The following is a 27,019-nucleotide window of genomic DNA, read 5'->3' as shown; positions in this document are numbered from 1 at the left end:
CCGTTACAGCTGTTACAATGAACAGTTTACATGACAGTCAATGCAAATACAACAAATCCAACATCCATGAGTTAAATTAGTTCATTACATGCTTTTTAAAGCTTCTCTATTCTTTCCTTATCCAACCTCTTAAACTGATAAATATTTGTGCAGCTCTTCTCTTCCACATTCTGACACCCACAACACAAACACACATTTACTTCACATTAGTTTGAACCCTTTGCTGTTTCAAATTAAACCTCCTTCTATGTTCTTCATCCTGTCAAACTAAAACAAATAATTTCTGCAAATTTGCAGCAAAAGTCCATTTCTCGCTCTAAACACAATCAGCAATGTCCTTAATTCAGCTAACTCTGTCAACTGAAACAATCCTGATTTAATAAACAACTCATGTGTATGTTCCCTGAAGTTAACATTAGACATGATTCTTTTTGCTCTTTTTGTCATAAAAACAATGGCTTTGTGTTCCTCATACATGTGTTGGCCCAAACTTCAATACAAGAACTCAAATATGACAGAATAAGTGAACAATATCAAATTCTCATTGCTTTATAATCCAACACATTTTTGGCTTTACTCAACACAGAAATACTTTTAGACACGTTTTTTTTTTTTTTTTTTTTTTACATCAGCAGTATGTGACTTCCATGTTAATTTATCGTCCACTATTACATCCACAAAACGAGTTTCTGAAACCTTCTCAATCGTAACATTATTAATAGACAATGACACACGTTCTTCCTTTTTTCTATTTGTGAACACCATTCTATGTGGTTCATCTTCAAGTGTTTGTTCAGATTTCTGTCACATGTTGCTTCATTTGCGTTTCCTGCAGTGAAATAACTCCAGACGGTGCTTCTGTTTCTGTCTGCCGTACTGCAGCTTCATCCATTCTCCTGTGATGTTGGAACTGACAGGGCTGCTGCCGTGTGCGTGGATCAGTGCGTGAGCGCCAAGTGTGAGTAGAGAGTGAAGCCAGAAGGAAAAGTAGTTCCTATATCCACACAAATACTGACTACAGACTTCACTTTTTTAGAATTGATTACAGATTCACTGTCATAGAAGTATTCATATTTATTGTGAAAGCGGACTTGGGATCAATATTTTGATGTAAAAGAGCGATTCTAAAAAACACACGTCTAGATGGAAGTATGGATATGTGTGGATCGATACGCACACCCCTAACCCTCAGACCTAAACTCAGACTGAGTTCTATGAGTCCTTTATCTGGACCTTGTATGTTCGTCCACTGAGGGTCACTCAGTGCTGTTCTGATACTGAAGATCACTTACTGAGGATCACAAACATGTTGTCTTTGAAAACCCATTGGTTTATCCATGGAGGCATCACTCTTCATAGACAAACAGCTGGAGCTGGGTCCAGGTCCAGGTCCAGGTCCAGGTCCAGATCCGGGTCCGGGTCTGTGATCATTGACAGTACAGTGGTTTTAGAGTTGAACTCTGACATTGATCAGGTTGATGTTGTACATTCTGTTTCATAATTAAACATAAAACAGTGAACTCTAACTTTCTGAAACGTAGTGTAGTTTAATATAAGTAACAAATTCATGTTGTGTCATTTAATGTTCCATTAATCTACAGTTTTAATGGCCTGTTTTACTTGACATTAATATTTTCATATACATAATACCAGCCTATAAAACATGACATGAAAGGATTATTACAGTTTAAACTGAAACAGCAATAACAAAAGAAATACATAATAACAATAATAGGAAAAACAGAGCTTAAATGACATAAAATATTCCCATCATTCTCCTGGATGCAGTTGAACGTCCTGGTGTATGACACAGCGAATGTTGTGATTGAATCTAAACGGTGTCAGCTTTTATTTTGAAAGGTTTCACAACATGTGTTAGTGTCCAGTTGTATCTGACTTCTATTAGACTGAAAAAAAGACCATGTGACACCGACGGTTCAACAGGACTAACTTTAGGTCAGACATAGAAGCCAAGTTAGGACTGACTGAGCTGAAAACCCTGGAGGTGAATCTGGACCAGATCTGAGGTTCACTTACTGAGGATCAGAAACATGTTGGCCTTTAAAGAATAGAGGTTCATCCATGGAGGCATCACTCTTCATGGACACACAGCTGGGTCCAGATCCAGGTCTAGGTTTTGGTCCTGGTCCAGGTCCAGGTCCTGTGGGGAGTCTGTGGCGAGTCTTCCAGGGAGGAGCTTCCTCCTCTCTGTCCTCATTCTGATCCATTCTGTGGAATCCACATCAGAACACAAACCATCAGTCCAGACCTGAATCCACATCAGAACACAAACCATCAGTCCAGACCTGAATCCACATCAGAACACAAACCATCAGTCCAGACCTGAATCCACATCAGAACACAAACCATCAGTCCAGACCTGAATCCACATCAGAACACAAACCATCAGTCCAGACCTGAATCCACACTGATTCATCCTGTACAGGACAAACAGCAGCTCAATCTACTTTTATTTTGAAAGGTTTCACAGGAAGTCTCAGTGTCTTGTTGTGTCTGACTTTTATCTGCAGACGACGACTGAGGAAGGTCAGAAACACGCTGAAGTCAATTTATTCGACCTAAACAGCAGCTCTTTATCACCTGATCAGATTTAACTTCATCAATAGTATCTTTTCCATTGATCCTCAAATTGCACAAATATAACTTGCACATTAAAATTTACCTAATGGAAAAATGACAATTTCGCCAAAAGTCTCATTTTTCAATTAAAAGTTTTTGGCAAGAGGTGGTTTTTCAGGCGTAGCGCAAATGGTATATCACGCAAAACTGCAATGGAAAGAACCTTTGTTCACAACTGGAGTCAGGTGAATTAAAAAAAAAAAAAAAAAACGGATGTTGACAGACGTTACAACAAGTGAAGAAGAAACGTGTGTATGTGTGGACACACCAGGAAACCACATCATTTTAGAATTTAATCGGAGATAGAGGGGTAATATAGAATAATAATGAATATATCTGTAAATCAACACCATATTTATGTTCGTCACCATGTTTATGGAATGACTTCTCGTCATAATAAATAAACAAATCATCGCATTTGTGATTTAATGGAGAAACCCACATTACGCACTTCTGTTTGACATTTAGTAAATATCGGTAAAGTTTTGCGCAGATGTCCAGTGGAAAAGCGACTAATAATTGACTAAACTGTGCATGTGAAAGGTCAAAGGTCAAAAGTTATCAGAGTCCAATAAAAACCACCTCCTGAATCCAAACTGATTCAAACATCACAAACATGTTTCCAGTGTTTCCAGATCAGCTGATGGTCACAGACTCCATTTGGTCTCAGTCTCAGATCAAACTCACTTCCAGACTCTGAAAATGTCGTTTAGGTGCAGTTGAACAACGCTGCACACTTTGGACTTCCTCCTGGTGCACGTTTCTGTTGTGATCATAATCCTTTACTATGTCTAGTGCACTGACAAAGACTGAGGAGGGATTCTTTTATGGACAGTCTGTTGTTTGGTCTGGTTTTTACTTTGATTTGTTCTGTTTTCTATGGTAGTAGTTGTGACTGATGTCCACCCATGCTTCCTTCAGATTTCTGTGCAGACCATTCAGCTCTGCACTTGGATTAAACTGAGAAAACTTTAATAAAAACATCTGGATCACAGATAAAACTCACCTGTGGACGTCGAACAGAAAAGGGTTTGTTTTCGTCACCTCTCAGCTGTTCCCTCGGTCAATCTGAGTCTCACCTGGAAAGACATGAGGAGTCAACGCCTGCAGTCGGATACAAACTGGATCCATTTGTCCCAAATATGATCCAAATGATCCCTCTGGATTCTAATAGAGTAAGTACATTTTCCCACTTTGAACATCTGCCAGATGATCTCATACCAATCTTCTATTGTTGGTGGAGTTGGCTTTAACCTCCTTCTTGGAATAGATTTCTTGCTGGCTGCTAAAAGTGCCTGGAATAATTTAGTATCCTCCCTCCGTTCTAGTTCAACGACATCACCAAGATGTAGATTTACAAAGTTATAGGTAAAATGAACCTTAAAGACCTATATTAATAATATTAATAACTATATTTATATAGCGCCTTTAAAAACTGAATTTACAAAGTACTTTGACAGACAAAGCAGAATAAGAGCATAGAAAACAACACAATAAAAGACCTAAGTGCAGCAAACACAGAAACATGACTAACTTTGAATGTATCGCAGTGCAGAGTAGGGCTGGGCCAAAAAATGGATTCATATAAAAATTCTCATTTACAATGATTCAGAATCAAATTAAAATGTCCCAAAATTGATTTTAAAAACTAAAACAAATCCACCCGCAGTCTCACGCCATTAGCGCAATTAGCGGCTAGCGCTATTAATGGTTAGTGTTAGCCATTAGCGTGATTAGCAGCTAGACTGAAGTACATTAGGGATGTGAAGATTAGTTGATACGCTGACATGCACGTGCACGATCCCAGTGCACTGATAGAGAAGCTGCGAGTGAATGAAAAGTTTGGAATGATATCGCGATGCATCGGTTATTGAATGTTTGTATCGATAAAATTCGATCCGTTCAATAGAATATATTTTTACTTGCATTTAAAAGAGTTACTGTTTATTTGGGTAAAGTTCTTCTTTCCTTCAGACCATCGTTAACGTGTGCCGCGGATTGGCGGATGTGTACACTGTAAACTAACAGTCTGAGCTCCGCCCATGGACTGAGCATGTGCAGATGAATACTGTACTGTGTGTATGTGACAGACACAGGAGGAGGAGAACACATGTGGTTTATGAACATGTACTTCTACTAGATCAGCTGGACTGAATACTGCAGTACACACCACAGATACTTCCTTAAACAGTGTCATACAGATCCAACAGCACATCCCAGAATACCTTGTGCAGGTGTCTCTTAAAGTGACAGAACCCAAATTGATTCGGCGAGGGAGCAAGAAGTTGAGTTGGAAGCAAACAGAGAAATGACTTTGGAAACAAAGTCCTAACTTTTTCAGCTGACTGAATGTGAGGCACGTGTCCTGAAATTGAACTAAAGACACTTCGTAAAAAGTCATGGTCTTATTTGATAAATAATCAGCTCACTGAACTGAACTGTGTGACGGCCGGCGGGTGGCCTTTATTGTTGAGCCCTTGCTGCTCATCACTCTTGTCCTGTGTGTCCAGGAAGCTGGGGGTATTGTCCCAATCAGGCCCTCATCTGCCTCACCTGGCTGAAGCCCATAAAATGGCCGAGAGCATGGTTGCTCTCTCTCTGCTCCTCTCCTGACCTGACCATGGGCTGTCTACATTTAGTTTAGTTGATTGATCTACACTGCCACACACCACATGCACCAACATCACTGCTTTCACTACTGACTTAAACGTTCACCTTATTTTTATTTAATAAATCTTTGTTAAGCTGTTTGTACCGTGTGTGGTCTCCCCTCTTGGTTGCTGCTCCTGAGCCAGAGTAGTAACAACTGCATATTTTATTTTTTATTTTTTTACCAGAATGAATGTGTTCAATCAGAATGTGCTTAATTGCTCTGTGTCATGATTTGGGTGTGAATTGTATTGCATCACATTGTGAGATGCCATATATGTATCTTTAATATATTGAATCAGAGATGTTGTATTGAGATGTGTATCGTAACGGCCTGAAAACTAAGATTCCCAACCCTAGAGTAGATCATGAGGATCCTTTGCACACCTACAGATTGAAGCAGAAATCATTACGAATCAATTCATTTTGAATCAAAAGTCGATTCTGAATCGAATCTTAGCCCCAAAATTCGGACTCGAATCGTGAGATAGTAAAAGATTCCCAACCCTAGTGGAGAGGGCAGAAATAACAGAACATGATGCTGTCAGATCAATGCAAAATGAAGGAATGGAATAAAACGACATCATTGTACGTCAGTATAAATGAAACACCAAAACAGGGTCAAATTAATTATTCAACATTCAAAACAAAACTAGGGATGCTCCGATACTGATACCAGTATCGGGCATCGGCTCCGATACTCAGTGTGTGTACTCATACTCGTAAAAGTAATCCGATACAAATGCACCGATACCACTTACGGCTGTGTCACATTCACAGTTCAGTGCAGCAGGTACGTGGCGGTGGAATGATGTGTGTGAAGAGTGTGGAGATTTTTCAAAATAAATGACGGTGATACAAGTAACGCTGACTGACAGTAATGTTAAAGACACAGACAGATACAGACACAGCGTTCTGTCCGTCCTCTGCGTACATTCCATCCGTTTTCCAGGTGCTGGCGGAGACAGAGAATACCACCGGGAGTACGGAGCGGTGTGGACCACCACCAGCAGAAGTAAAAACGAAACTTATGGCTCATTTCTCTTCCTGCTGAAGCTTCACTTTTAAACCTTACCAGTGAAAATGCTGCAACATTAGTATCACATTAGTGTTCCCTCTGTCATCTCCATGTTTGTTATTACTGACTTTCTTCTTCTTCTCATAAAACTTTCCCTTTCTTTGTGGTATTTGTTCAGTATGGTTAATTCAGAGCAGCACCCCCTGGTGGATTAATTGAGAAATCATTCCAACACATTAAATGTCAGTAGCAGCACTTTTTTTCCCAGTCAGACTAATGACAACGACAATAAAGCACATTTACAAAAGGAACTAACAACTGGAATGGGATTATTAAGGACTAGGATCAGTACTCGGTATTGGCAAGTACTCAAATGTAAGTACTTGTACTCGTACTCAGTCTGGAAAAAAGTGGTATTGGTGCATCCCTAATTAAAACATAAAGGCAAGTCCATAAAACTGTGTTTGACGAAGACATGGAATAGATGTTAGTGACTGTGCAGCCTTGTGTCCTGGGGCAGGCCGTTCTAAAGTGGAGGGGCCCTGATGGAGAAGAAACCGTTACTTGTAGATTTAAACCTAGACCTTGGAACTGCCAGGAGCCCTCCGCCCCCCCGAGGATCTAAGGCTGCGTACTGGCTCAGAACTGACTAGCATGTCTGTTCTAGAGCTAGGGGCCAGGCCCATTCAGGCTTTAAAAGGGATCAGTCAAATCTTAAAATCAATTCTGTAACACACAGGAAGCCAATGAAGTGAAGCCATGATGGCTGATGTGATGTCATCTGTTCAAACCAGTGAGAAGCTGAGCTGCTGCGTTCTGGACCAGTTAGAGGGGGGACCAGGGGTGATACTAGGATCAGAGGTTCAGGGGCTGAACATCCAGAGTACTGGATGGACAGGCAAGAGAAATTTCACTGTTTTGTACATTTTAACACAATTTCAGATCATCGTTCCCACATTTGTGAAAGAAAAGCAGAACATTTTTTGGGTCTGACAAACTCTGTGACTAAACCATCAAATCTGATCAAAGTTATTTCAATGAGCCACAGTAAAAGAGGAATGGATTGGAATCATAAAGAAATAAACCCGAACCCTAATTTCTGGTGGAAGACAATCCTCCATTTTGATACAGCAGCTCCTCAACGTATACATGTACGAGAGAATGGGTTTAACTGCAGAGGAATATTAGTGTCAGATGGACTTCAAACACTGTCTGCACATGACAATACATTCACTGGACAGGTTCTATCAGTGGAACATTTAGACATCCGGTGGATAAATGGACACAAACCAAAATATATGTGGAAGAACACTTTATCATATACTGTCAAAACAGCAGCAAACCAGCACTTTAGTCATTTGTTGTCCAATGAATCTGGTTAAAATATGTAACATTTAACACATTTAATCTGAGTCAGATAATTTCTAATAAACTTTAGACCAGTGGATATGTTCAGTGTCTCTGCTCCACTCTCTCTGTTTGTGCTTGAACCAAAAGGCAAATAACCAGAATAAGAATATGAAATATAAACTGGTACATTTATTCAACTTATAATATCACTGTAATAGAATATTTGGTTTCTGTGGAAAATGAGGTTGAACTAGTTGATCTGACACTCAATGGACTCTATGCGCAGCTCCACTACTTCCTGAACTTCAGATGGGTCCTTTATTTCCTGTCTTTACCTATTGGACACACTGATTAATCCAGGTGTGTCTAATTAATCAGCAGTAACAACAAGAAGTAGCAGACACACCTGGATTAATCAGCGTGTCCAATAATGAAAGACAGGAAATAAAGGACCCACCTGAAGTTCAGGAAGTAGTGAGGATGTGCATAGAGTCCATAGTATGTTCCTGTCTGTGCGCACACACACACACACATATACAGGAAGTGGATGTGATATGAGTTACAGTTGATGTTAGGAGCTGTGAATAGGGAAGTTTCTGCTGGAAAGCAGTGAATAAAGAAGCACTGAGTTTACTGAACAACTCTGGTGATTTTCTGCAGTGATTCAGACGAGCAGACATGACAATAGGAACCATTTGAGGAGAGTTGGTGTGAAATGAATCCAGTTGTGTGTGTGTTTGCAGTTGAAGCTGTAGATCAGCTCAGTTGGACTCACCTCTGTTTGTAGAGACTCTGCTGAGACTCGAAACAGATCTGATGAAGTGGGCTGAAGGTTTGTTGGACGCTTCCACACACACGTCTGCTGCTCTGATCGAACTGACAACAACGTTCACTTTAATTTCTAGGAAATGATCTTTGTTCTGTTAGATGTGGCTCCGCCTACGATCTGTTTCCTGTTTGATGTGATGGTGAAATCTGAGTGTGTGTTGTTTTATCACAGAGCACAAACAACATGTAGAAGGGTTCTGCTTCTGGTTCCGTTTCTTTAAATACATGTGTGGAAGTGTGGACGTTTAGAAACAGCAGTCAGAGCATTATCTGTCCTGTCAGCTGTTGAACCTACACTTAAGGTTGGAAAATATGAACAGGATCCATGTATGTGTGGGCAGTTCACATGAATGAACACGTCTAGTACTGACCCGGTTTTCCAAGACTGTCTGTCATCATTAGTGTGGAGTCACATGAGCTGTTCTGTGGGAGTCTCATGGACTTCAGGCCTTCAGGTCCTTTGTGTTGTGGTCTATCTAGTGGTGGTCTGGTGGAGTAAATATGCAGAATGGTGTCAGGTTCAACAGAACTCCTCCAATCCAACCCACAGAACCACATTTGGACCAACAGTCCCTTCCCTTCGAACCTCCATCCTTCTAGTTGTAGTGGTTCCATGTGAACAGCTGGACCAGTCCAACTATGGAACTATAGAACTACAGGTGAAAACCCAACAGAACAGTTGGATCAGATAGAAATGGATCCAAACACAGAGCAAAGAAAACAGAATTTACAACAGAAATGTCACTAATACAGGAAACAGACTGGACCAGTGGAAAGATGACCATATCTGGTCAACTTAGAGCTGGAGTTGGTAGATCAGCACAAAAAAATGAATGGGTTCAGACGACACCATACGCAATGAATGAATGAATGAATGGATGAATATAGATAGATCGATAGATCGATCGATCGATAGATCGATCTATCGATCGATCGATCCCGCCTCCAGAACCTGGAATGAGGTCCATGTTTCAGCTGCTCTTTTTTTTTTTTTTTTACCCATGGGAGTCTGTGGAAGTGTCGCCCATGGGTGTTTTTAGTCCATTTTTGGGGGTGTTGAAGCCCCCCTAAAATATTTGAAGGCAGGGGTGATTCTAGGATCACAGGTTCAGGGGCTGAACACCCAGAGTACTGGATGGACAGGCAAGAGAAATTTCACTGTTTTGTACATTTTAAAACAATTTCAGACCATCGTTCCCACATTTGTGAAAGAAAAGCAGAACATTTTTTGGGTCTGACAAACTCTGTGACTAAACCATCAAATCTGATCAAAGTTATTTCAATGAGCCACAGTAAAAGAGGAATGGATTGGAATCATTAAAGAAATAAACCCGAACTCTAATTTGTGGTGGAAGACAATCCTCCATTTTGATACAGCAGCTCCTCAACGTATACATCTACGAGAGAAAATACGTAACATTTAATCTGAGTCAGATTATTTCTAATAAACTGTAGACCAGTGGATATGTTCAGTGTCTCTGCTCCACGCTCTCTGTTTGTGCTTGAACCAAAAGGCAAATAACCAGACAATGTGTTTTATATCTAATAAGAAATATAAACAGGTACATTTATTCAACTTATAATATCATTGTAATAGAATACTTGGTTGCTGTGGAAAATGAGGTTACACAAGTTGATCCGACACTCTGACCTGAATCTGGCTTTTTTTCCTAAAAAAACAAACAGACAAAAAAAAAAACAATCTTATGTTCCTATCTGCATACACACACACACACACACACACACACAATAGGAGTTAATGTTCATCCAGTCAGATAAAGTCCGTCTCTCCTTGTCTTTAATCTGAACACATGCACAGACTCAACAGCAGCTTCTCTCAGTCCAGTTCAAACAGAGGACAGAGGTGGACAGAGGTGGACTGAACCACATGGAACTAGTGCTGGGCGATATAGAAAAAATCAAATATCACGGTAGGGATTATTTTATATCACAATAACGATATATATCACGATATACCACAATAAAGTATGTTTTCAGTTATTCTCTGAAAAGTTTGACAAAAATTTCATTGCTTACTTTTCTCCAAATTCATTTTGAAGTGACATTTAACTGAACTGTCACAAATGAACTGCCACCACACTGCAAACATCCTTCTCTACTTTGGTCCAGCATGCGTCATATAAGCAAGGCAACTCGACTTTACTGAAGTGCTTACGACTGGGCATAACGTACCTCGGATCAAGGACGAAGTCTCAAAAGCTGTCCTTCTCAACTACATACACGGGAGCCATGCCTTTACAGATGTAACACGAGATGGCACATGTGATTTGTTTCTGGCGCTGGAACGTTTTCTCATACGGCGTGCCTTGTGTGAAAGACTGCTTTATCTTTGGCTGGCTATAGTTTTTCTTTTCGCAACTTGCCCCCGCTGTTCCACAACTTGGTTTAGCTCGGATTTTTTGGATTCTTTTGGATTCTTTTTCGTGGACCTTCTTTAGGTGATAGAAGAGGTTTGTTGTGTTGGCATCAGGCGCAGGAATAGTCTCGAAGCATAGTTTGCATATGGCCGCCTTCTGCTCCGTGTCGGAAGTCTTGAACCCAAAATGTAACCAAATCACAGACGTACCCCCTCTTTTCAGTAAAAGTGCTTCTTCTTGGGCTGCCTGCATAGCTGTCTCTGTCTGTTGTGACTCCGGGCAAGAAACCTCAACCTGTTGCGCGTCCATCGTTCAGCACTCATGAGTTAAGTAACGTAAAGCACGTCGCAAACCCGCGTGAGAATCAAAGAATGTAAAGCAGCGTCACGTCGCAAAACCACAAGACGGGGTTTCTTTGCGAAAAATCTATTTTTTATTCTTTTTTATTTTCACTTATATAAACTTAAAGTATGCATAGTGACAAGACAACACTAATACAACCGTCGCAGGCTATTTAATGATATATTTGCTGTAATAATTGATAAAATTAGGTTAGAAATGATAGAAGAGAAATGGCACGATAGACACTTTTCTATCGTCCCCGCGATATGTATCGTCATATCGCCCAGCACTACATGGAACATTTCCTTGACAGAAAAAACATCAGCTAACTCCCACCTAACGGCAGAAACAGGGATCTACGTTTCAGTGCAGTAAAAATATGTCCTGGTGTTGATCCTAATGTGTTGGTATTCAGTGGTCAAAGTAAACAAATGTCCTGGTTGGACCCAGGTACGTCCTCCACTTCTGAACCAACTGTAGAAGGCAGCGCCTGTACACTGCTCTGTACACGAGGAGGGGTGGAGTGGATCAAACCATTTTATAGACAAGATGGGGGGGTGGGGGGGGTGCTGTATATTTGTTGTTGAAATATTATGCTTCAAACATGCACTGTATATAGTTTGGACATTTGGCCCCCCAAAAATGGACTAAAAACATCTACACTTCCACACATGTATTTACAGAAGCAGAAGCAGAACCCTTCTACATGTCGTCTGTGCTCTGTGATAAAACAACACACACTCGGATTTCACCATCACATCAACCAGGAAACAGGTCAGAGGCGGAGCCACATTCCACAGAACAAAGATCATTTCCCAGAAATGCCAGTGAACGTTGTTGTCAGTGTGATTAGAGCTGCAGACGTGTGTGTGGAAGCGTCCAACAAACCTTAAACCCACTTCATCAGATCTGTTTCCAGTCTCAGCAGAGTCTCTACAAACAGAGGTGAGTCCAACTGAGCTGATCTACAGCTTCAACTGCAAACACACACACACAACTGGATTCATTTCACACCATCTCTCCTCAAATGGTTCCTATTGTCATGTCTGCTCGTCTGAATCACTGCAGAAAATCACCAGTTGTTCAGTAAACTCAGTGCTTCTTTATTCACTGCTTTCCAGCGGAAACTTCCCTGTTCACAGCTCCTAACATCAACTGTAACTCATATCACATCCACTTCCTGTGTGTGCAGTTGGACTTCAAAATAAAACACATGTTCCTACGAACATCCCACCTATCACTGAACCACATGGATAAACCAACAGTATTTACACAGATTCTAGATTATTACAGTCCATGTCCTTTAGATGGGCTGGACTTTGGTTCAACGTCTATTCCTGCTTTTGTTTGAACCATGAGCGTCGTTAAGACTGGAAAACATCCAGGGCTTAAAAAACTAATTTGCGACTGGAGGGGGGGGGGTCCATAACTACCATGTGAGTACCTCTTCCTCTCTCTTCTCTCTCTCTCTCCCCCTCCGTCTCTCTTTCTGCTTGAATTTCAATACAAAACTGGAAAAATTGGGGGGTTCTAAAACTTTTGCCCCGTTGTGTATTTACTCATATGTTTATTTAAAAACAACACAAAAAAACCTCACAGATCCGGGGCTACTGCAAAAAAACATCCAGGGCTTAAGCCCCCAACGCTCAGGTCTAACAACACCCATGGTTACCACTAACATTTTCTACAGTTACACTTTAATGAACTTCCAGAACATTTCAAAGTCATAGTATTGGACTGACGTCATGGATTTTTAGCACTGCTGTAGAGCAGGGGTGTCAAACTCATTTCAATTCAGGGGCCACATACAGCCTAATATTTTATAAAGTGGGCTGGACCAGTAAAATAATATGAATAATAGGATTACAATTTATAAATAATGTCAACTCCAAAGTTTACTCTCTGTTTTTGAGTGAAAAAAGTCAAATTCCATAATGAAAATGTTTACATCTATGAAGTGTACTTGAACACAACATGAACACATAGGAACCTGAAAAATTCTTCAAAATAAAAATAAGCGCAATTTTAACAATATTATGCCTTAGTTTATAATTTATACATGTGCATTATAACTTACAGATCACAGTGGATCTACAAATGCACAAAACATTTAGTAACAGGCAGAATATTAGTAAAATTAGAATACTGTTAAGACATTTCAGGTTATTTACATTTTTTGTAAAAGGCTAGTCTTTAAATGTAAACATTTTTGTGTAATTTTAACATTTTTTAAAACTGAAATCAAGAGAAAAATTTGTTTCCATTATTTACAAGTTATTATGATTGTATTTTACTGGTCTGACCCACTTTAGATTGAACTGACCTAAAATTTTAATATCCTTGATTTTTAATATCTTCAGTGTAACTTTAGCATTTCACAAATTCATCCCGCGGGCCGGATTGGACCCTTTGGCGGGCCGGTTTTGGCCCCTGGGCCGCATGTTTGACATCTGTGCTGTAGAGTCATGTGACTGACCAGTCACACTTATCTGAAGACCATAAAGAACTTTTATGAGTCTCCTTATTATAAATGATCACATGATGATAAACACTGATTCTATAATTCAAATATTTCAGTGTTGTATCTGTTCTGTTGGTCCATAGATATGGCTGCTGCTGGTCGTGTCCGATCTGAAGATCAGTTCCTGTGTTCCATCTGTCTGGATGTCTTCACTGATCCAGTCAGCACACCATGTGGACACAACTTCTGCAAATCCTGCATCTCTGATCACTGGAGGGTGAATGTCCCATATCAGTGTCCCATGTGTAAAGAGGTTTTCAACATAAAACCTCAGCTGAAGATCAACACAATCATCTCAGAGATGGTGGCTCAGTTCAGACATGAAGCTCAACATGAACCAAACATCTACAGCTCAGACCAACAAGCTGCCAAACCAGGAGAAGTTCCCTGTGACGTCTGCACTGAACCCAAACTGAAGGCCCTGAAGTCCTGCCTGGTGTGTCTGACCTCCTACTGTCTGACTCATGTGGAATCTCATCGGACAGTTCCAGGACTGAAAAGACATCAGCTGATCCACCCTGTGGAGAACCTGAATGACAGGATTTGTAGGAAACACAAGAAACCTCTGAGGCTGTTCTGTAAAACCGACCACACATGTATCTGTAAACACTGCGCCTACTCAAACCACAGAAGTCATGACGTTACTCCTCTGAAAGACGAACATAAGCAGAAGCCAGATCTGAAGAAGATGATCCAGGAGAGACGACTGAAGATCCAGATTATCCAACAGTCAGTGGAGCTCAGTAAGAACGCTGTAGACAGAAAGACAGCAGAAGGTGTTGAGGTGTTGAGGGCTCTGATGGAAAGAAGTCTGAAGCAGCTCTTAGGGGAGATCCAAGAAAAGCGGAGATCCACTGAGAAACAGGCTGAAGACTTCATCAAAGAGCTGGAAGAGGAAATCTGTGAGCTGGAGAAGAGAAGGACTGAGGTGAAGCAGCTCTCAGGCTCTGAAGACCACCTCCACTTTGTCCAGAGGTTCACATGTATAAAAGCTGCTCAATCCATGAAGACCTGGACAAATGCCAGCATCTGTCCACCATCATATGAGGGGACTGTGGAGAGAGCTGTGTCTGAGCTGAAGGACGAACGCACAGAAAACAAGAAAAAGAAGAAGAACAAGAACAAGAAGAACAAGAACAAGAAAGTGGTTGAAGCTGAGCTGAAGAGAATCCAACAGTATGAGGTGGATGTGACTCTGGATCCAGATACAGCACATCCTGAACTCATCCTGTCTGATGATGGAAAACAGGTTCATCACGGTGATGAAACGAAGAACCTTCCAGACAATCCACAGAGGTTCTCTGATTGTCCTTGCATCTTAGCGAAGCAGAGTTTCTCTTCAGGCAGGTTTTACTTTGAGGTTCAGGTCAAAGGAAAGACTGACTGGACTTTAGGAGTGGTCAGAGAGTCCATCGACAGGAAAGGAGAGATCACAGTGAGACCTCCAAACGGATTCTGGACCATCTGGTTGAGAAATGGGAATGAGTTCAGAGCTCGTGCTGATCCTCCTGTCCGTCTGTCTGTGCAGTCTGGTCTTCAGAAGGTGGGGGTGTTTGTGGATTATGAGGAGGGTCTGGTCTCCTTTTATGACATAGATTCTTCAGTTCTCATCTACTCCTTCACTGGCTGCTGCTTCAGTGATAAACTCCTCCCATTTTTCGATCCATGGTCTAATGTTGAAGGTACAAACTCTGCTCCTCTGATCATCACTCCTGTCGACACTGAGTAAGAAACTCATCAGATGTACAGATTTTCTCTGATTTACTGGAGTCACTAAACTTAGTGATGATGTAAACTGTTTGAACGTGGATGAATCTGGATCCAAATGCACTGAAATACTCACATTAGTGCTGATAATAATCCTGGTTTGACACATTCTGATGTCTGTGATTTAATCCAATGATAATGATGGTGTTTGAATGTGAACTTGAATTCAAATGTTGGGATTGTGAATGTGTTTCCATGATGTGATTGATTTTATACATTTAAATGATAGAAGTGTTCAGGAGGATTCAATATTCAATAATAAAAGTAAAGATTCTGTTCATCAGCTTTAATAAATACAGTCATATACTGTCTACATTTGAAATAAGAATAAATATTAAATAATAAATGTTTGCTGAGTTGTTTTCTTTTTGTTCAGAGACAAACACATGTAATTATTGTAAACCCTGTAATTATTTTCACATCAGCTCAGACGGAGGTTAGACCATAATATTTAAGACCAAATATATTGAAATGATTCATCAGTTATTCAAATATGTTCTGATTAAATTTACTAAAGTTGAAATCCAATCAGTCCATTTGATAAATCACAAACCTTCAACTTATTTGGATGATTCTGCTCAAATATTTGATTTACGTATTTACATGTAAATGATGAAGAAATAGATGGAAATATTCACATTATTTTCTCTGTTAAATGTAAAACTTCAATAAATGTATTAAACTGTAAACAGATTTGTCTTGTGTTTCTTCTTTTTTTTAATCTAAAACTGTAATAGTCTAGTAAATAGTATATAGTAAATAGTCTTGAAAATGATGTAAAAATGCAGAGTTTTACCGTCATAAACCAACCAAAGTCACTGCAGCCTGATAAAACCCATCTATGAATAAATCCAGGTTGTAAAAATTCTGTTCATCAGCTGTAATAAATACAGTCGTATACTGTATTCATTTGAAATGAGAAAAACCATTAAATATTAATTGTCTTTTGGTGAGTTATTTTCTATTTGTTTGTAGAGAAACACATGTAACTCGACAATTTCCACACATGGAAATCATCTGTGTATCTGGGGGGGGGGCATGCCGGTGTGATGACTTAGCCTTTGTATGGAAAGGGCTTCGGAATATCACTAATTACAAGCCTAAAGGCGAAGACACACCAACCCCACTGCCGACCGTTGACAGAAAAGGTAGTCCAACAGCCAGCTCTTGTGTCCCCAATGTGGTCAAAAAGTGTGAAGAACACACCAAATCGACTACCAACTTGAATGTATGTTCTGCGCTTGCGCAAGACGAAAACCTGGAAATGACAGAACATCCCTGTAGACCAAAACCCAGAGTTTGCTGTCATCAGTCAGTGTTGTCAGTGTTCAGTAGTCCAGAAGGGTCGGTGTTGTCAGTGTTCAGTAGTCCAGAAGGATCGGTGTTGCTGTCAGTGTTCAGTAGTCCAGAAGGGTAAGTGTTGTCAGTGTTCAGTAGTCCAGAAGGGTCAGTGTTGTCAGTGTTAAGTAGTCCAGAAGGGTCGGTGTTGTCAGTGTTCAGTAGTCCAAAAGGGTCAGTGTTGTCAGTGTTCAGTAGTCCAGAAGGGTCGGTGTTGTCAGTGTTCAGTAGTCCAGAAGGATCGGTGTTGCTGTCAGTGTTCAGTAGTCCAGAAGGGTCGGTGTTGTCAGTGTTCAGTAGTCCAGAAGGATCGGTGTTGCTGTCAGTGTTCAGTAGTCCAGAAGGGTCGGTGTTGTCAGTGTTCAGTAGTCCAGAAGGGTCGGTGTTGTCAGTGTTCAGTAGTCCAGAAGGGTTGGTGTTGTCGTCAGTGTTCAGTAGTCCAGAAGGGTCGGTGTTGTCGTCAGTGTTCAGTAGTCCAGAAGGGTCGGTGTTGTTAGTGTTCGGTAGTTCAGAAGGGTCGGTGTTGTCAGTGTTCAGTAGTCCAGAAGGATCGGTGTTGTCAGTGTTCAGTAGTCCAGAAGGGTCGGTGTTGTTAGTGTTCAGTAGTCCAGAAGGGTCGGTGTTGTTAGTGTTCAGTAGTCCAGAAGGGTCGGTGTTGTTAGTGTTCAGTAGTCCAGAAGGGTCGGTGTTGTTAGTGTTCGGTAGTTCAGAAGGGTCGGTGTTGTTAGTGTTCAGTAGTCCAGAAGGGTCGGTGTTGTCAGTGTTCAGTAGTCCAGAAGGGTCAGTGTTGTCAGTGTTCAGTAGTCCAGAAGGATCGGTGTTGCTGTCAGTGTTCAGTAGTCCAGAAGGGTCGGTGTTGTCAGTGTTCAGTAGTCCAGAAGGGTCGGTGTTGTCGTCAGTTGAACAGATCCTGGTGTTGTCAGCTCTAGGGCTTCTACTGGTGGAAGAAGAAAGATGTCGCAGGAGAAAACTGAGGAGAAATGGCACTATGCTAACAATGCTAACAGTGTTGACTGGATGGAATGAATGCAGTCCATATTCAACACTGACTGTCACTCATTCAGATTCGATCTGAGCAGTGAATGGACTATTCTAGAAGATAATAATAGTGTGCAGTACCTTGGTAGAGCTGGATTCACATGGAAACTTCTCCTTCACTCATTCGCTAGTCCAGGCCGATCCCTCGGTAGCGGCTGTATTTGTGCGTTGTGTAAGATGACAAAACCGATCTTCTTTGGACAACTGCCGTTTATTCCTGGCAGAAAAATATAGTCAGTCTCATGAGTCACACCCAAGCCTGGTTCTCACACTGCTAAGCTAAAATAAAAAAATCAAAGTTAGCTAACACACCGCATGCTAATCATGCTATGAACATATAATTAAGAATATTGTCATTTTCATTCATGAATATGCTTGACTGATAGGGAGCTAAGTGGTACACAAATATAATGGTGTAATACAATCATTTGGGTATGAAATTAAAACTAAAAAAATGTAAAATAATGACTGGACTAACAGTGTGTGTACCCACCTGGTAGACAGCAAAGTTCAACTGGTGCTATCTCCCTGGGGTTCACCACCCTTGTCTGCAGGGGTGTTGCATTCAATGGCAATGAAATAAAATTATCATTAATACATTAACAGTGTGAGATGTCAAGTGGAATCCCACACTACATATATTAACTCTGTTACACTCCCCCTACTGATCTCCACTTGCCCATACAACCCAAACCAAAAAAATACACAAATCAAAGAATGAGACTAGACTGCGAAATCACATGACCCATGACCATACCAGGTATCAATAACATCTCAAGAGGAGGAAATGAGAAAAATAAATAAATATCACTCCAAGTGTACAGCGCTGTTAAGATCACAGATCCCAAGTAAACCAGTCACAAGACTATTCCTGAAGAACTAGAATGAGGAAGGGTTGCAAAGCCTCCAGCACCCGCAGGTAAACGTGGCCTTATAAATGTTAAACAACTCACAGATCATGTTATAAAACAGCACAAACATTATCCATCTGGACATACCCTAGTATTCACACACAGATGTCAGTACTTCACAGAGAAGACAAAAAAAACCCAAAACCAAATCCTCCTCAAAAGTGAAGGAACTTATACATTATACAGTTGCTAATCAGTGTCAATGCAACAGTGTCTTTCCAGGTTGACCTAAAAAATCCATTAGACAACTGCAGCTCATTCAGAACTCTGAGGCTAGAGTCCTCACTAAGACCAGAAAAGTGGACCACATTAGTCCAGATCTGAGGTCCTTCCACTGGCTGCCTGTCCGTCAGAGGATAGACTCTGAAGTTCTGTTGCTGGTCTATAAAGCTCTGAATGGTTTAGGACCAGAATCCATCAGTGACCTCCTGACCCAGTATGAACCCCCCAGACCCCTCAGGTCATCTGGATCCGGTCCTCCTGACCCAGTATGAACCCCCCAGACCCCTCAGGTCATCTGGATCCGGTCTGTTGTCAGTTCCAGAGTCAGACCCAGACCTGCAGAAGCTGCGTTCAGCTTCTATGCTCCACATGTCTGGAACAACCTCCCAGAAAACCTCCGATTAGCTGCAACACTCAGTTTATTTAAATCCAGGTTAAAGACCCACCTGTTCTCAGCTGCATTTGAATAGTTCATATTCTTTTAAGCTTAAAGTTTTGTCTGCTTTATAGGTTTTATCTATTTATCTGACTTTGTTTTGTTTGTTTTTCTCATGTCTATGCTTTTTATTGCTTCTGCTGTAATGCTTTTAATGTTTTGTGTAAAGCACTTTGAATTGTCTTGTACATGAGAAGTGCTATAGAAATAAACCTGCCTTGCCTAATCAACACATGAACAAATGTAAAACCAATACACAAAATAAACCTAGCGACCAGTAAGAACCTTCTGAATACATCTCATGACAGTTCTAACGACCCTCCCATATCTACTGTAGTCCGTATCCCCTACACACTGTCACAGATAATGTTGTCCTGCCTCTGATGCAACAACTGCCCCAGCATCAGGAGGCAGCAAGTCAACAAGAAAAGTAGAAACTAGAGCCCCACCGATTAATCGGACCGATTAATCAACATTGGTCAATATGTAACCGATATATTGATTTAAGTTTTTTGCTCTTTAAGCTTTTCCTCTCACACTCACTGGGCTGCAGCAGAGAAGAAGACGAGAGAAACGGTGAAAGAAACTGCATTTATTTTACTCCACGGTAAGCTGTGACTTTGTAAAACAATATAACACTACACTTTAGTGCCCCATGAGAAAAACGTCCTTGTGGAAACACGCTGTCAGGATACGCCAAAGAGAACATTCTAGTTTTTTTTTCACGCAAGTTTTAGAGAGCGTATTACAGCGTTTTAACGTCGCGTAAGTTGCATCTCGGTGAAACAAACACAGACATGTACAACTGTTAATTCTCATGTCCACCATTATCTAATATCAGACTATTATGCAGTGTTTTAAAGTTGTGTTAGTAGCATCTTTGTGAAATACATATCTATGCACCTGTTCACTCCCATGTCTATCATTCATATCAGACTACCATACAGCGTCCCACTTCACTTCATACTGTCATGCAGGATTTACCGGGGCTCATAAATTCACAAGTTAATGTCTTCATTAAAATAGTTTTGAAAAGGTTCCAAGTAATGTATTTAGTTGTAATTTTATGTATTGCATGTTTTGAAAGCAGCTCCATTGTTACATAAAATATAGTTTAGTCCCTTGTATTAAGTCTAATAACATGATGCATGTTTGGATTATTTCTTATTTTGTTCGTAGACAACTTTTTTTTCTCTTTTTAATGTTTGCTTCAGCAATTATTTTTGAGCTGTTTGCAAATACCCAGTGGCTGCAGATGGAACTTTTCATTAGCTAGTAAATATGACTAATTAGTATTGGTAAGATGTTTTTGTGAATAAGCCTTTTAAAAATACATAGTGTATTGGTTTAAAAACCCCTCACATTAGCCTATATATGATCACTTTCAGCTAAATGCAGCCACTTGTTTTTATTTTAAAATGGCCAACTATAGAATCAAATTCTATGCTAACTGTCAAAATGCATTAAATGTAAATGTTCATTTCACAGGCAGAGGGGAAGAGGAAGGTGTGGAGCCACTTCACAAAAGACTCCACAGGAGGTAGATGGACATCTGCAGTGAAGAGTTAGCCAGGGCTCCAGCACCAGCAAAGAACACTACAAATGTACTGACTTAGCATTGTGTTTACAGTTTAGTTTTCTTATACCATTGTGTTTACAGTCTGCTTTTCTTATTTATCAGTGGGTTTACAGTCCTTATGTTGACAGTGTTACTAATTAAAGTTCCTTATTTTAATTTAGTAGTCTTCTGCTTCTTTGTGTTGAATCATATTTTGGGTATTATAAGAATTTATGTTCATGTACTGTATATTTCCTGTGTATATAAATGCTCTTATTTCATATATCGGCCAATATATCGGTTATCGGACGATATATCAGATATCGGCTTCGCCCCCCGTATACCCCCACCAGGGCTTTGCCCCTAGACCCCACCCTGCCATCTGGGAAGACACACCTATTTATAACAAATAACCGTCTACTCTGAAAATTATTGACATCCCTGCAACACAGTACTTACACAACATGCAATCTTTCCAAAAACGATCTTTTCCTGGCGAAACTACCACAGTAACAACACAAGACAATGTGCCTGGTCATCAAAAACGATATAATTATTCCAAAACTATTGTAAACATAGTAGGTAGACTGTCTGACAGTTCAAAACGACACCAACTGGCGTCTTTTCAGAACGTGCACCATCCCCCCTGCTTGATCACTTCGCTCCCTTGCCTACCTGTACTCCCTCTTACTATTTTTTTCTAGAAAAACCCCTGATAGGGATGGAACCACAGCACCAGTTTGGAGGCCATTCTGGTCCTACATAACTATGACTGACAGTCAGCAGGATGACAGCTGAACGACTTCCCTCTTATATTCATTTATTTACTTAATTATTTATCTATTTTATTTTTTTCTTCTTGAGAACTTCCACGCTTTGTAGCACTTTTTTTTTTTGGTGATACTTTTCATGTACATACAGAAGCCCTCATTGTTAAAATTAAGCAACACTGTATGAATGTCGTGGGCCAAGTGAAAACTCTAATAAAAACCTGAATTATAGAAAGATCAGCTGTGGTTGACTGGGTCAGACTATCATCATTAGCAGGGAAGGACTCCAGACATGAAGCGATATTCTCACCTATACTGGTTCCTATCGGTCTCACCAAGTCACTGAGAACATGGACCTCTCACCCAGAAAGCACAGACTCACCATCCATCCCAGCATCTGCAGCAGCACCTGCACCATCCCACCCAGAAGACTATGAGGGCTAGATGTAACGTGTCTGTCTTCATTAAGCCTAACCCAAAGTAGGAAACTCCCTGAACCACATTTTTTAACCCCTACAGCACTTGACACATTATGTTCATCCAATGTCACTGAAAGAAAACAAATAAATAAATAAAATAAACCCTCCAGCTATGAGCCTGTTAACACTCACTGCTGTACTTTTTTTTTTCTCCAATGTTTCCCCTTTCACAGGATACACCCTTCAAATGACCCACAGATATGAGGAAGAGAGGGAAACAAAAAATACACTTCTTCACAGATCACATCAAACACATCATATATGCAACAAATCAACCCTTTTTTGTTTTTCTTTTTTTTTTTCTATAGAGGGGATGCACATACGTCACTTCCCCCCCAGGCCACGCCCCTCTCAGTCAGACTGAGTGTCTTAAACCAACCTGCTCAACATGACGGAGTATAGCAGTAAACACAGCCAGAGAAAAGGGAAAATGTGAAATCTGAAATTAAATGAAGGACAGTTGGACTGGACATGGATCTGTACGAGCTACCAAAGAACAAGTGGTCCATGAACACTGACATGTGGACTCAAATGGAGGATCCAGACCTAATCCAGGGGGGAGGGGACCAGCGCTATTTGGACCTGAAACAAATATACATGGTTTCATCAGGACTGACAACCAGGGTCCAAAACTAGGGCCCAGAACCAGCTGATCCAAAGGCTCCAAAACTAGGGCCCAGAACCAGCTGATCTAAAGGCTCCAAAACTAGGGCCCAGAACCAGCTGATCTAAAGGCTCCAAAACTAGGGCCCAGAACCAGCTGATCCAAAGGTCATTTCCAGTCGAGCGTGGACTGACCCCAGTGAATATATGCATGATCTACTGGGACTGAGCAGATTTACTGAGTCTAGTTCAGATCCAGTCCTTTATCCAACACAGATACTACTGCTGTGGACCAGCAGGGCACCACTGCATTCTGGGAAATTAGCAGATTTACACCACCTGGTTTAAATTATGGCATTATTCTCATAACATTATGGCTTTATTGTCAGAGTATGACGACTTTAATCTCATAAATGAATGACATTTTTGTTACATTATGAGGTTGTTTTTTTTTTTATAACTACGACTTTAATCTCATAACATTGTGATTCTTTTGGTATTTGACTTTATTCTCATAAAACTAAGGGTTTTATATCTATATTTTCTGACTTTCTTCTGGTAGTGCCCAGTGTTTTTCTTTTCTTCTGTGGTCCTAATACTCCGTCGTAGCTTTATTCTCCAGTTCCTCCGTATTTGTAAAACTAGGTTGGCCTCAGTTTCAGTTAGTTTACTAATCATGTAGGAGCACAAGGTTCACAATCACAAAATGAGACAAAAACCAGGAAAGATCTGATCATGAAACCAAGAGCTGCACTAAGAAGGAACGTTAGCCAAAACAATAGGTCATTTCAGGTCTGATTGGACCCAAAAATTCAGCATTAATGAATGTTATCTGACACCAAACAGGATCCACAGATCTAGGTTTGGTTTCCTGGATTTGTGGATCCATCTCCTTCTCTTTTCTTTGTCTTTCAGTGTCTGTAAACGATAGCTCCCACTGCTTTAAGAACCTGAAAATACAATCAATCTCACAACAGCTCTGCCCCATTTTTATTAAATATTGTTCTTCAGTTTAGACGGTTTTGAAGCCAACGCTGTCACTCATCTCCCTCTTTCTGACACTCAGTGGGCGGTGACTTCCGCTAGCGGTGACGTCACGTGCAGACCCTCTGTAGTACTCAGGCCACATTCATCACTCAGAAAAAACACAGTTCAAAAATCAGACTCCAAGTCACAATTGGACTCACGATAGCCAGGAAAGAGTTAAAGCAGCGGTGAATCAGCGGCATGAACAGTCCTCTGTCAGGCTGACAGCTCCATCGTAGCGGCTGTATTCATACGTTGTGTTAGATCTGACAAAACCCATCTTCTTTGGACACTTTCCGTTTATTCCTGGCAGAAAAAATATACAGTCAGTCTCATGAGTAACACCCAAACCTGGTTCTCACACTGCTAAGCTATCATTTTAAAAAGTTGGCTACAAAAATGTAAAAAATAAATTTAAAAAATCAAAGTTAGCTAGCACGCCATATGCTAACCATGCTATGAACATATAATTAAGAATATTGTCATTTTCATTCAAGAATATGCTCAAAACTGATAGGGAGCTAAGCGTTACACAAACATAATGATGTAATACAATCATTTAGATCTGAAATTAAAATTAAAACATGTAAAATAATGGCGGTACTACCAGTGTGTACTTCCCTAGTAAACAGCACAGCTCCACTGCTGCTAACTCCCTGGGGTTCACCACCCTAGTCCGCAGGGGTGTTGCGTTCAATGGCGATAAAATAAAATTGTAACAAGTGTTCAGAGAACGCAAACCTCCGCCAAGCACCCCGAACGGTGTGCGTGTGAGGATGGACTATTTGTTTTAACCCTTTCATGCATAGTGGTCAGTCCAGTGGTCAGTCCAGTGGACAGTTCTTCTCCATCTGTTCTCTTGTATATTTATGGGTTTGGTTGTTTCAGTTCCATATCAGTGAACACAGTGGACACTAATGCACCATCCCATAATAATACATTCAGACATTAGTGTAACTACTGTTTTTGATAAACCTCATCTACAATAACATGTTTCAGTGTAAATCAATTTGTTAGACAAAGAGTTGTTTTTTTGCATATTATCTCCATGAAGGGAGTAATAACTGGCATATGGAATATGTGAAAATGTGAGAAAACATCAGATTTTATTTCATTGTTTTCATATCACTTTCTAATATTGAGTTTTAAACACGTTTCTTTACTTGTAAAATTAAATGCATGGACATTTTTGTAACTCCATGAAAAAAAAAAATCATTTTGTTTTTTCATGCCTATGGAGGAATAAAAACATTCAAGAAAAAAATCTTAAACAAGGTTCTCATAATTAATGCATGAAAGGGTGAAATCCAACAGTTTCCAGGTTGTTCCATACACAGAAACAGTTGAATCTGGTCCCAGTCATGTGTCTGTCCAATTAGATTCAATTCACATCAATATTAGTTGAGTTCTAATTTTAAATGTGTGGGAAATGGGATTTTCAGTGTAAATGTCCACAGAGTCCACATTCCACAGTGGATGTGGACAATTTAGTTCCACATACAAGAGACTGTTCTAAGCTACAGGTGGATCCAACTGGAGGAGAATCCGAGTCGTTTGGAATTTTGGATGAATTTTGGAAAATGTCTCAATGATGACAGATGGAAAACTGTAGATGTTGTGACCTTGCTGTGACCTTGAACTTTGTCCTACTGGGACCAAAATGGACTGGGTTGGTCCCAGGGCCTAGGCCTATCTGTGGGGAAGATCTGGGAAAGATGGGTGGAAGAGTTTTACACTGAAGATGAACAAACAAACAAACAAAGCAAAGAGGGCTCAGATGGTAGAGAGGGTTGGCGGTTTGATTCCCACTCAGTCTGTTGTGTCCTTGGGCACCCCCCCCCCCCCCTTGCCTCCAGTGCTGTCACTCACACTAGTGTATGAACATGTGTGAATGTTCAGCGATGGTGGGAGGGGCTGTAGGCAGACTGTCAGCCACACTTCTGTCAGCCTGCCCCCCCCCCCCCCCCCCCAGGACAGCTGTGGATGCAGATGGAGTTTACCGCCACCAGAGGGACAATGTGAGAGTGAATGAAGAATGGATCCTCTGTAAGCGCTTTGAGTCTGTGTTCATAGAAAAACGCTATAGAAATCCAAGAAAAAACAAAAGGGATCCCAACCCCCCCTGGTGGAGGGAATGAGTCCAGTAACAGTGTGAGATGGTGAGTGGAATCACACACTACAAACATGAACTCTGTTCCACCTCCACCAGTCACACTGGTCCGACTGAATGACCGGTAGTGGACCATCACACGTGTTGAATCACCAGAAAGACTGGAGGCAGAATTAACGACAGCTGATGGAACAGAACACACCAAACACACTCCTGTCACCCACCTCAGCAGACTGACCCACATGTTTATTTGATTTGATTTACTGGCTTTAGTTTGTCTCTTCTGCCCAGTTTTACTCAGCTGTGGTTCTGCTTATGGTTTCCATTATAATTATCTCCATGGTTGGTGCTGTTTGTATTGTTGATACTTTGTTGTGAGGGTCTTTACCACCTTCTTCTTTCTTGCCCCCCCCCCCCCCCCCATGTCAGGTCTGGCATCAAAATGTGGTTCAACAAAACTCATAATAAACACAGCAGAATATCAAGTGGAGCTTCATATACTTTATACCTTTGGCAAAGCAAATGTGTTCAGCACCAAAAGGAACCAGATTCTGCTGTTAGGACGAAGGACAAGACAAGCTAAAAAAAAACAAAAACAAAGCAGACTGACTGATGACGTCCGACTGCTGAAAATCAGGTCAGTGTGTCTTCACCTTAAAGCTCCACCCACTCCACTGACAGTCTGCGACTAGCCGTCAGTCTGAAGGACTTCTGCTGTGGCTCTGATGGACCATCAGACCAAGGTTAGAGTAGTTCTGGATGTTCATTCTAGTTTAGTTTAGTTTAGTTTAGTTTAGTTTAGTTTAGTTGTAGTTTAGTTTAGTTTAGTTTAGTTGTAGTTTAGTTTAGTTTAGTTTAGTTTAGTTGTAGTTTAGTTTAGTTTAGTTTAGTTTAGTTTAGTTGTAGTTTAGTTTAGTGTAGTTTAGTTTAGTTTAGTTGTAGTTTAGTTTAGTTTAGTTTAGTTTAGTTTAGTTGTAGTTTAGTTTAGTTTAGTTTAGTTTAGTTGTAGTTTAGTTTAGTTTAGTTTAGTTTAGT

General features: G+C 40.6%; 2 protein-coding genes across 4 annotated transcripts in view; one reads left to right on the top strand and one right to left on the bottom strand.

Annotated features, from left to right (window-relative positions):
* Positions 1 to 8,534, bottom strand: part of LOC115437017 (E3 ubiquitin-protein ligase TRIM39-like) — a 760,370-nt gene extending 751,836 nt beyond the window's left edge. Inside the window, exons 1-2 of one of the 2 annotated variants that reach the window (XR_003937901.1) lie at positions 8,433 to 8,534; positions 3,481 to 3,719 (exon numbers count right to left, since the gene is read on the bottom strand). The gene's annotated coding sequence lies outside the window, so the exon portion shown is untranslated. Of the gene's footprint in view, positions 1 to 3,480; positions 3,720 to 8,432 lie in introns of those variants that run through there. The other variant, XM_030160078.1, reaches the window with a different exon arrangement.
* Positions 8,535 to 11,990: 3,456 nt separating this feature from the next.
* Positions 11,991 to 16,175, top strand: LOC115437018 (E3 ubiquitin-protein ligase TRIM21-like). Of its 2 annotated transcripts, none has more exons than XM_030160081.1 (2): positions 11,991 to 12,146; positions 13,808 to 16,175. In XM_030160081.1, the coding sequence occupies exon 2, from the start codon at positions 13,812 to 13,814 to the stop codon at positions 15,453 to 15,455; it is 1,644 nt and encodes a 547-aa protein (XP_030015941.1). In that variant the 5' UTR covers positions 11,991 to 12,146; positions 13,808 to 13,811; the 3' UTR covers positions 15,456 to 16,175. The 2 variants fall into 2 exon arrangements, with proteins under 2 accessions (XP_030015941.1, XP_030015940.1); XM_030160080.1 differs by having other exon boundaries at positions 11,991 to 12,150; positions 13,810 to 16,175.
* The last annotated feature ends 10,844 nt before the right edge of the window (positions 16,176 to 27,019 follow it).

This window comes from Sphaeramia orbicularis, chromosome 17 (genome assembly GCF_902148855.1).
Source record: "Sphaeramia orbicularis chromosome 17, fSphaOr1.1, whole genome shotgun sequence".
In the NCBI taxonomy this organism is placed as follows: Eukaryota; Metazoa; Chordata; class Actinopteri; order Kurtiformes; family Apogonidae; genus Sphaeramia; species Sphaeramia orbicularis.
This window is presented reverse-complemented; position numbering and strand designations above follow the sequence as displayed.